Source organism: Bombus pascuorum, chromosome 11, assembly GCF_905332965.1.
Source record: "Bombus pascuorum chromosome 11, iyBomPasc1.1, whole genome shotgun sequence".
NCBI lineage: Eukaryota > Metazoa > Arthropoda > Insecta > Hymenoptera > Apidae > Bombus > Bombus pascuorum.
The window spans coordinates 10,345,078-10,356,744 of NC_083498.1; the positions used below are offsets into that span (position 1 = coordinate 10,345,078).

General features: G+C 40.3%; 2 protein-coding genes across 2 annotated transcripts; both read right to left on the reverse strand.

The window, feature by feature from the left end:
• Positions 1 to 1,326: 1,326 nt before the first annotated feature.
• On the reverse strand, positions 1,327 to 3,410 carry LOC132912362 (uncharacterized). The gene is made up of 3 exons (XM_060969758.1): positions 3,072 to 3,410; positions 2,683 to 2,868; positions 1,327 to 1,913 (listed from the first exon to the last, which is right to left on the reverse strand). The coding sequence occupies exons 1-3, from the start codon at positions 3,292 to 3,294 to the stop codon at positions 1,522 to 1,524; spliced, it is 801 nt and encodes a 266-aa protein (XP_060825741.1). The 5' UTR covers positions 3,295 to 3,410; the 3' UTR covers positions 1,327 to 1,521.
• Positions 3,411 to 6,380: 2,970 nt separating this feature from the next.
• On the reverse strand, positions 6,381 to 8,409 carry LOC132912103 (uncharacterized). The gene is made up of 2 exons (XM_060969216.1): positions 7,619 to 8,409; positions 6,381 to 6,857 (listed from the first exon to the last, which is right to left on the reverse strand). The coding sequence occupies exons 1-2, from the start codon at positions 7,810 to 7,812 to the stop codon at positions 6,536 to 6,538; spliced, it is 516 nt and encodes a 171-aa protein (XP_060825199.1). The 5' UTR covers positions 7,813 to 8,409; the 3' UTR covers positions 6,381 to 6,535.
• Between the last annotated feature and the right edge of the window lie 3,258 nt (positions 8,410 to 11,667).

Here is an 11,667-nt window from a genome sequence, read left to right on the forward strand (position 1 = left end):
CTACTTGCTGGAGTGGTAAAAATTCAACAGTACTGTTCATTTTTAAAGTGCGAGAAATATAAACGTGAAACGCAGGTTTGTAGAAACCTTGAGGATAAATAGCTGTTAACTAGAATGGGCTGTCTTTAGAGTGATTGAAACCTGGAAAAAGTTGAAGGTTTGTCGAAGGTGCGACTGATTTGTTTTGGAGGAAAGTAGGAAGTATTCTTTCAAGCATTTCATTTACCAAAGAGAAAAGTTGGAAATTACAAGCGTGATTTATTCGAGAAGTGGGACCAATCCGTGGAACTGTTGTTCCTCGTTCAAACTGTAAAACTCTCTCTAAATTCTGTTCACGAAGCGGTAAGGGACAGAAGACAGTATCGTACTTCAGCGTACAATGGATCGCCTCGTTTCTGGAGTTGGAAGAATAAAAGGGAGGCGCCGAAACGAGCGTTCCTTTGTCGAGCTGACACAATGGCGTGTTTCCACGACGAGAATCCGCTCCTTCAATCGTGACTTCGACAATGACAGAGCCACTCCCGCGTGTTTCTCGCGGTACATCATATTCACGTGACAGTTGGTAATAAGTTCTTCGGTGAAAATTAGATTTCCGTGTCTGTTCGCGCGTGTGACACGGAACGGCATGCAGAACCGACCGTCGTGTCCCGAATCTGTTTTCGGTCGGAAGTGGGAGAAGGAGAGAGAAAGAAGGAGAGAAAGGAATGGAAGGATAAGCGAAGAAAGGGGAAAGAGAAGGCGCGAAAATAGGGTACAACCGCGGTGGGAGTGCAAACGAAATGGTATGTCCGATCGGAATCGCATATGAGCCAGACCGATTGTCGGCTCGATCCACGATCATGTCGATATTTCGCGCGCAGGGCAAACACTAATCACGTACATACCGTTTTCTATGCACCTTCTCGCCTTGCATCGCTCGCACATGCATAAATAATCTCTTCAAATTAGAAATCGTTTCTGCTTTCGACCTAACAATCGATCCCAACTGGTTAAAGAGATGAAAACTGATAAACGAACCTCTCGGAAGACAAAATGACCAACACCAACTTTGTAAGTGTCGCAATTTGATCGTTCAGCTGCACGATTAATAGTCGATTCTCAAGAAACGATTGACTTACTTTCGTTAGTTGTATTCTATTTAGCTATTCGCATATGAGATAAATGATAGCAAATTCCAAGATGAATTTTCAAAAACGATGCTTTTACGTTATTACTTTTCTCTACTTTCCAATTCTGAAATCGGTTATATCGAACTATTGAAATTTTGCAGCTTTCTGAGTTACTTTCAAGTGATTCAAATACACGATAAGTATGTGATAGACAATCTGCAATAGTACAAATAATTTATTAATACAAAGAATTATTAATAATTTACTCGGTCCATAAGTTATTCGTTTAAATATTAATCTAACAGTCGAGAACGAGTCTAGCGAGTATTACACGCACTAGATTCGAGAGATATGGCCCCCAGGTAGCCTGGATTCTTTCGTTCCTCATAAACGTAGACTCAGGATCGTCGTTTCAGTTGGTTTCGTTCGTGAGTGGCGCTTGCGCAGAGTATGCCATCGAATGGGCGTCTATTTTTCCATTTTCAGCGTCGAAACTTCTCTTGTAGTAGCCCTGAGGTTGAACACCTGCCGCGACATTGGCTGTCCAGCCTTGGTTGGCGTTGTCAAACCATCCAGTCGATGATTGAGGGTTCTTGCTGAAGAAACTGGTAGCTCCAGAGTTGCTGCCGCCGAATAATCTCTGGAAAGCCAACACTCCGGCTAACAGAAGGGCTATCTTGCCCACGAAAAGGGCCTTCATGACCAGGAGACCAAGACTTCCGAGGAGAATTGGGATTAGGGCGAACAATTTTATTCCTGCGGCGGCGATCAGAGGAAGTGCTATTTTCTTTATTTTGGCGCGACCTGGAAACAAGAAAATTAATTTTGGTAGCGGAGATATCTCTAATCTAAAAGAGGTGAAATGGAAATTTCGAAACTTTATTTTAATACATAAACTTTAAGTTGAAGCATCGAATTTAGAGAACGACGGATAACAGTAGAAAAGGAGATTTGGTAGTTTTATTCCAAATTAGAATTATTTCAATGCAAAAATCTAAGAGAAAATTTTTAAAAATTTTATCTCAATACAAAGATTGAAATGCGTATATTCTCAATGTAGGAGTTGCTAAACGATCTAAAAGTAAAGATATCTCCATTCTTTAAAAAATTGCGAATATATTCCCTGTATATTTCACATGTTTCGCTTAAAAATCGAATACCACGGTACTAAAAATGAAACTTCACTTCCCTGAAATTTAATCGGTAAACGGAACATTGAAGAATAAGAAGACACGAAAGACAACATAACAGATGAAGCATATTTGCTCACGTCACTTAGCTACCCGATCCTAAGTGTCGCTAATTAATAGCCTGCGTGTTATCAAGCGCAGTGAGCTCCTTTTTTTCTCTGTGCAGGCGATGTATAATTTCAGAAGGAAAGCGAATGGAGGAGGTAGCGCGCGAGGAACGGGTTTATCCGGAACAGGTTACCGCGGCGCGTATAGATATCACGAAGGTGAAAGGCGCGGTGAACAGTTTATTCGTTCATACCGGTGACGCGTCGGGGCGTCATCAAGGTGGGAAAGATTACGTAATAGAAGCATCTCTATCATAGCGCAAGATAGAAAGTTACCTTCATCCAGAGCGCGGGATATCGAGCCCTCCTCGGGCATGCTCAGCTTCAAACTATGGGACTTCATAAACGACAGGGCTGATTCTAACAGCATAGTGGCGAGCTTGATGGCTCTGTCCGACATGTCTCGTGGTAATTCATTCATAATATCGACCTCCGTCTTCAAATCTTTTCCGCTGCGTTCCACTAAGAAGAAGAATGACATATAAAACTTCAAGGAACTCAACGATGTTTGCTTGAATGTCAAAATTTGCAAATCGTAAAATAGATTAGATACGATTTATGTGACACTATCGAGGGATTAAACTTTCAAGAGCCAAGTAGCTACAAATTTAAACAACTCTGCGAAGAACTTAAGAAATGTTGGATAGAATTGAACTTAAACTTACTCGGTGTTTCCCTCACGAATTTTACACCATCGATGATCTCGATGTCGCTAGACCTGGCGGCTCTATCCAGCGCGCCGACGGTCTTGACGAACATGCAGCTGAACAGCGCGTTCTCTTGCTCGAAGCAATCGAGATTCCTGTTGAGCTCAACGTTGTTAAGTTCCGGCGTGGGTACAGCCAGCGCGGATGTAGCGAAAAGACACAATATCACTATTTTGTTCATCTTTTGTGCCTGATCCAACGTGTTAACCGATAATTGGAAAGAAAACGTGTTGAAGAGGATCGAGCACGTCCCTCGGAAAATTTTCGGAGCAAAGTGTGATCTGACCCTCCGTAGCTTCTATCTTTATAGGTCTTCACCAGCTGGGACCCTCCCCAATATCCCCACTCTAACCGATGACGCATGTGACGACGACAAACGACTAAGACACACAAGGCGTCATCGTTGGTACATGTCGTTGCCCACCTCTCCGTCAGAAGAAACTTTCTTCAACAATTTTTTAAACAAACGACCGACCACTTCCATGGATCAACGGAGTAGTTGAAGCTGGGCGGACCTTAGTATCGGTGATCCCTGATATTAGTGGTCCAGCAAGATTCTAAGATTTGGGTTAGTAGGGGAGACGATGACGTTAAAGACGAAGGGATTTCGATGGTCCATCGATGCATCTCGAAATGAATTATATTAATACCATGGTATAAACGAAGAGAAGCTGAATTTTTCGAGGGAAAAGCATTGTTTCAATAATTACAGCAAAAATTGCGATCATAGTTTTATTAATTATTGGAAAATAATACAAGAGATTCCTATTTTGCATATCCAAATAATTCTAACAACTGTTCTCGAACTTATCCACTTCTGAGAAATTAAATTGCATCGGTATTACTCTTTAAATTGTGTGATATGTGTATATTGTATATTGTTAATTGTATATTATTAATATAAATTGCAAAGACGACAGACGGTTATAGTGTACCCATCGATAGGTTATCGTCTTCAATGTCGAAAACACGTTTGATCGAGGTTCTGCGCATATAATTCACCTTAATCTTCTCAGGCATTCAGTAACTTCTATTCTCTAAATATTCCTACAACTGAAAAATTTTCCACGATCGAGACCGATGTCTTCAGACACTTCCACGTGCAGCAAGTAGCTAGCCTTGACCCACAGACACGGTCATCGGGCATCCCAAGCTACAAATTGCATCGTGGACATATTTTCTGATATAAGACCCACTCTAAACAGTTTCCCTCTTGCGAATACCGGTGTCATTCTCTGTGACTTCTGTGTATTTTATTCAGATAATCGTTTCCTTTCGGTGTATACTGTTAAGTACAATGTTTGCAAAGCATGTTTTCGTGGGAGATGGAATTTTTCGTGTTTTTAAGGTTGTACCATTCGCAGATCGTCGAAGAAAATTCTACTTTCTCCGACATTGTTTGCTCTGTCAATAGTCGGTATGCTACAGCGTGGCTCAATGGGACAGAGTAAAAATTACGATAAGCGAATTTCTTGTCAGTGCTTCGACAATTGCATTGGTAATTATTTTCTTAAATAGTTCATAATAGCAATTATTAATTAGATATTATACCTAAGCACTTGGATAACTGTTCTCTTTTTAATAAGGATTGAACGCGAATTCCTGATTCGATAATGGACGCGAAGTAGTTCAGCCGATGTCATTCGTACAGCAAACAATGTCCAGCAATACGTACATCTCATCGGGACCGTTTCTTTTTTTCGAATGGCGCGTGCCTCGGAATGGCAACTGCCTTATTCGCGGGCGCTGCTCCATTGTCTCGTTCCGGGTCTCTTTAAATATTTAACAGTCGCGCGGAACTTCGTCATCTTCGCGTTAACGGTATCCCTTCGATGGATTTTCACGATTAATTTTCTAGGTTACGTCCGTTCATGAAGTCGGCGACTTCCGATTGTTACAACGAAACATTGTGCTTTCCACCAATTCTATAGAACCTCATCACGTTCATTTGCTTGCTTAACGCAATAGAATCATTTATAGTAGCGATCCTGTAATTATTTCTAGTAGCGTAAATTTTGTACAGTTATGGAGAACAGAAAAGAATACATCGAGAAAGGTAGAATGAAGATGCTGAATAGGTATATCGGATGTTAATCGGAGAAATTTCTTCGCGACTACTCACTTTGCTTTCAACGATGATTCAATTTCTGCTGTTGCGTCTGAATGACTTTCTTCCGATCGTCGTCTCATCTGATTTCGACTTTCAACCGGCACGGTTCATCTAAACGTGTGATTAATAAGTGTTTCGAGATTTGAAAGGTATGTAATAATAGGAATCATTGGAAGGTAATGAAAAAAAGTTTGACGAATCGGATTACCTTTCTACGAATTTTAAAGCGCAGTGGAACTTGTAGGTTTTAAGGTTGACGACTTGTCCTATTTAACATTGGCTCGTTCTTTTCTTATCTTTATCATTTCCTGGGTTTCTTAGATGGTCGTGGTATCTTCCGTGGTTAATCTTTTTGTCTATTCTCGGCAACGACGATTTCACAGTTTTATAAATAATGATCTCCAACTTAGAAAATATATGTCAAAGTTCATACTTCTTCCTTCTTTAACCGCGCTACGGTCTTGAAACTTTTTATTTCTCAATACCACTTTAGTTTCAACCAAGAAGACTTTTAACTTTTTAAAACGATCTTTATGATACAGTTGGAACAAAAAATTATGCGTATTATAATAAATGTTCTTTCATATTTCCTTCAAATTTAGCAATCTTTGTAACGATATTAACCTGAAGTGAATAAATTAAATGACAAATACGATTCGGTAGAAAATGATCTAAAAGACGCAGGTTAATTATTCACAATTTAGTGAAAGAAGATTTATGATAATTTTTAAACTAAGGTATAAAATACTTCAAATGGTTATGAAAATTTAACAATGGAAATATCGATTTGTCCATAAGGTTTATCAGTCGCGACGCTTGCCATACGAGTTTATAATTCTGGCAATTGGAGATGAACTCTCACTTGGCGTACAAGCAGCGCAATTACGTAATCACAATAATGACAGGTTAGAGCAATTAATTATACGCATTGTATAGAATTATACGCATCGTTTCCAAGGAATCGAGTATCTCTTACTGCAAGCCTGATTTGATTTGCAAGCGTAAAATGACGATTAGCTACCGTTTGAAAACACTTTCTACGGTTCGCTTAGTCTTCCGTTTATTAACTTCTCGGCTTTTTCCTGTTGCATTATGGAATAATTAGCAAGTTTCATTTGCGTCAGTTTGAACGAGGAAAGTTTTATCAGCTTTAAGCTTGTTTGACAAAACAGGCAATGAATTGTTTACGTATAATTAAGTCTCGAAATAAAATTAGTATTTAATTTTCTATCGACCGACGAATTATAAAATACGCAGGGGTCGAGGGTGAAATGAACAAAACGTTTTCAACATTTTCAATAATAACGAGTCTTTACTTTTTCCTGTGGCGTTCCCTATAAAATTTGTAAGGCTCAGTGTCCATCGTGTCGTCGCCCTCGAAAAAGTCCTGTCTCTTGTATTTATTCACGGGCATATTCACCACCTCGTAGCTTGTGGAGTGACCCTGAGCGACCTTCTTCAATCCTACGATAGCTGCCAGAATTAGACTCATCAAACTCAGAACCACTGCCTTCCCACTTAATATAGCCAAAGTTTTCAACGCTATAGGCAGAAGAATCGATTTGATTAATATAACTCCTACGATCAAGGGCAGGATGTATTTGTTCAGCTTGTGTCTCTTCTTCTTGCGAGCTGCAACAAAACGAGTTATATGTGTATTATAAATCAATTTCCGATTGTAGTCAAAAAGAAATATTATAATTGTAGTAAGAAAAAAATATTGTAATTGTAGTCAGAAAGAAATTCGAGTTTAGATTTGATTATTTCACGATATTTGGTCATTTAATGCTTCATATATTCTCGATCGCTATAAAATCGGGTACCGTTTCTATGTCATCGGAGATGCACCAGAAAACGCAGGTCATCGGAAGCAAAAAGGAGGCACTTCTTATTAGTCACGTTCATGAAATGTACAAGGTAATAAGGTGAACTGGAGTGGAAAGCATTTATGGCTTTTGTGTTAACCGACCACGCGCTATGAACGACCGAGCTTCATATTATGATACGCATTAGATATCGCTAACTAGCTGGTGTGACGTTCCTTTGTTACATGGAACCACTCGATTATTAACGCATCAACGTACCGCCCTTCAAGCTATCGATCACACGAATTTCTTACATTCATATTCTTACATTCACGAAAAATACTCGATTTTTGACAACTAAATCCACTAAATCGGATTACAGTTGTTAGTACTAATGGATTATTATTAACTGATAGTAAAGACTCAATTAAATCAAATTACAATTATTAATAATAATGAGTCACTAATAACTAGTAGTTAAGGGTCTCTAGTGTCTAGGGTCTCTAGTCTAGTAAGGGTATATAGTAGTAGGGTCTTCTAGTAATAGTAAAAAGATAAATAACGGATCATTGAGAATCTATAGTCTAGTCCGTATACCTTCGAAAGAAGAACGAGTCACAGGAAGAACGTTGTCCACAGCGTTCAGAATGCTATCACTGATCCAGTCCGCAGGAGTCGTCGAATTTTCCAACTGAGGCTTCCAACGCTCCTGCATCATCGTGGGCTGCGTGGTTTCGGTCGCCGTTAACAAAGGCAGAAGAAACAGCGGGTACACCATCAGCATTCTTCTGTCTCATCTGACAATTTCCTTCGCCAGTAGTTAATATTCTACGGAGAATCGAGAAGCAGCGCGGCACACACTTCGTGAGAAATAAAAAGATTCGATTTATCTCACTATAATTCACGAAAAGAATAGATGCCACCTGAAGGCTGTAGTAAATTATGATTCACGATCATCGAAAGATCTGACGATGAAAAAAGTATGACGACACAAGATGATGACAGGCGAACTGTCCAGCTGGCAAATGAAATGTTAACTGACATTCGCCCTAGGCCGGACCATTAGTTTATATAGGTGAAACGTGAAAAGTCCAGAGAAGGAGACCGCCATCTAACTTGGTACTGACGCGTGACGAAGGATTCACTGTCCATTCACGTCCACCTCCGTTTCTGTTCTCTCTGATCATTGGACGACGTCGAAGAAGATGGGTCTTCGTAACATTTTCAGCGGTGGAAGAATCTGTCGATCGTCGACGACGATGAGACGATGCGAGATTGTGTCCCGTTCTCGATCGTTAATCGAGGTTCGTTTCACACTCGAGTAGTCGATCTGGATTGTTCGAGCGTGGTCTGTTTATAGGGACGTGTCTTAGAAAAGTGGAGGCTGGCAATATAACTTATATGACGACGCGACGTAAAACGAAATCGATGGCATCGCGAAAGGAAACGTTCTGGCTAATCGTGGAAATCGATTTTGTTGAGATACGGAGACTCGGATTTTAAGGAAAATTTTTGGTTGATTCGTATAGCGAAGATTCGTTGGATCTGGAAGAAGAAGTATTTTTGTATTTATGCATGCTGTGTTAATTGTTTGATCAGCGTGTATGAAGTCATCTACTCGTTAATTACGCAAAATCACGTAAGAAGGATCGTCTATAAATTTTCACGCTGCATCATGCTAAATCGCCGAGTAATTGCAAATAGAAGGATAAGCTTTCGTGATTCCGGATGTAAACACGACCTGTTTAACGCGTTGCGTGTGCACAACGAATCTCCCGATTATCCTTAATTATAATATGTACTGCTTCATTCTTTACCACGGGATCAATTAAAATTTCTTGCGCTCTGAATCAAGCGATATACACAATTACTTAATTACGATTGACCAAAGAAAGTATAAAACAAATCGTCTTTCTGATCGAGTTCTCTGAAAAGATACCACGATCGTTCTGGTTATCGCGCCGTTTCCGATAGTTTTTGCACAGACATCTAGAATCGAGTTCGTGTTCTTCGCCATTTAATCGTCAACAACACTCGACCGTTATATTTCTTTGGAAATAAAGCGGCAATATCGATCATTATAACGACATGCAACGCTCGAAACAAAGAACAAAAGAGGACCGCAATGATGACTATGACTTTGCAGGTCTAGGCTTTTCGTCCTTCCCTTTCTTTCATCTGTTTCCCCTTCTTTTTGCTGTTTGTCCCGTTTCTCGCGCAATTATTCGCGTCACCGTATTCACGCAGGAAGCTACGAAATTGCCCTTCGCTTCCTCGTGCAACGTTACAATGCTTTTTCAGCTGGCACATGAATAGAACTGCTCCGACGTTTCTGTTTTCCTCGATTTGTACACGACATGACTATTTCTGCTCCGATGGCCCTTTTCTGGAAGACTCGTTTCAAACGAGACTTTTGTCTTAATCTTCACTCCATTTCTTCAATTGAACGTTCATTCTTACTTGAACGTTCGACTTCTTAAAATTTCATTTTCACGGAAATCCAAGCTTTTGAAAAATTATATTAATCTTAATTGTGATCTCGAATAATCCTCCCCTATTATTATTAGCTTACTATTATCTATCTATTATCTCAAGCCATAGAAAAGAAGGTTTGGAAAGTGTGTTTATGGGCAATAATCGTATAATCTCTCGACTAACAATACGATGTCAATGCTTGTGGTGTACACTACATTTATCCAGAGAAGAGCAACTTTCTACGATTATATCTGTACATACGCGATTAACACGAGGATTCTGTCTTCATGTTAGATCGTCGTAAACTGTATCGCGTGCTGCCCGCCGATTTCCCGTGGAATCGCGGTTCCTCAATTCCAGGAATTCCGCGCTACAAACCTCGTAACAAACGGAACTGTTAAAACTGCAGACCTTTCATCCCTTCTACTCTTATCTTTTCAAAAATTCGCTGTCACTTTTTTTTTATCTCAGTTTGCTGTCATTACTCTATCAAAATAGATTCGACTCTTCCTATCTCACACTAACATCGAAATACATTTTACCCATGTCTACTGTGTTCTTTTACAATCTCGAAAATTGGCAGTCATTTTTTCCTCACTTTGTTATTATTGTCCTATACAAACTGAGACCAGAAACCGTTACATTTGCATCAAAAATGCGTAAAAATTCCTCCTAAACTTTCTTTTTGTAATTTCGGGAATTTATAGATATATTATCTTTCTCGCCTCGTTACTATTATTGGAAGGAGAAGGCTTCGGTTCTTGCCATTTTTCTTTATTTAGACTGCACCACCCAGATTCACAGACGTTCAACTTCACTTTTTCATTTTTCGTTCTCAATCCCCTCCCTTTGTGCTTCCATTATATAAATACCAACGTTCATACATTGTACTGAGACTGCACCACCCAGATACAAAGTAGTCATCGATCAATCCCACTAGCCGGCTTGTCATCGGCCCGGTTAGCAGTGCAGCGTAACTAGAAAATCATCGTTTACATGGCACAATCGTTGGTACTATGTGATTACACGAGATATCCATGCGCGCACCACCTCCCCATTGTTCTTCCTTCTTCGTCGTGAACGTCAGGGTAATCCGCTGTACCGTTCGGCAATATAACCTGACACATATATTGCCGTCGACAATTTGGATCATAGTGCTTACCGCACGCATATATTGCCGCCTCGTCGCACGGTGCTCATTTTTCACGGACTGTCGATCCTGCTGGTAACTGAAGCGTGCCCGGCGTGGTACCCTGCCCAGCCCCCCAGGTCGCTGTCGAGGAATCAAGAGCGCATCAGTTAGTTCGCGGTCGCGGTTGCACGCTGTTGCTGTCCGCTACAAATCTGGCAACGACCATTTCGTCATTTGCATTCGAACGTGGGTGTTGTAATTTGTTATCGTGAAGTTTCTCAAAACAGATCAGATACAGGCGTTGATGGAATTCGAGGAACACACGAAGGAGCACTCGCACGGTGTCTTTGGAAGGATCGTCGAATAATCGTCTCCGGAGATTGGATAGAATCGTAAGTTATATACTTTGATGTGGCGAGTATTTGAGATAGCTTCTTCGATGGTAAATCTTCCCTTTTCTAATTTTTGGACGAAATTAGTTTGTTGAGCAAATTTTAATGTCTTTGTAATTTTGAAATATTATTTCTCAAGGCTATGGGTTTAGCTTAATAGCTATTCTTAAAGTTAGTCATTTTACTAGGGCACCAAACTAAGTTACCATTTCACGCTTTCAGAAACATCGAAATAGACAATTAAGGAAAGCCATGGTTCGGGTAGTATTGGAAGAAACAGCTCTGTCGTGATCACCGGAAGAACGAAACTTTTAACGGATCGAATGCGGTTAAGGATCGTCGTAGGTCGAGGAACTGATCGCGAATACATCGACGATGTAACTGAGAGTCGTGTTTGATCGTGGATGAAACTCACACGAGCTCGAGAAGATGAAATCGAAAGTGAATTTAGTTACGATTTTATTAACTCTGAGCTGCGTATTACGCGTAATGGAAGCTTTGAAGTCGGACAATCAGCGTGCGAACCACAAGGAGTATCCTGTCGCGAAAAAGGTTATCAAGGAGGTTCACAATAAAGTTGCACCTAACAGTGCGGCTCTCCTACGTGGAGAGGATAAAACGAAAGTGGTGAAAACTCTAA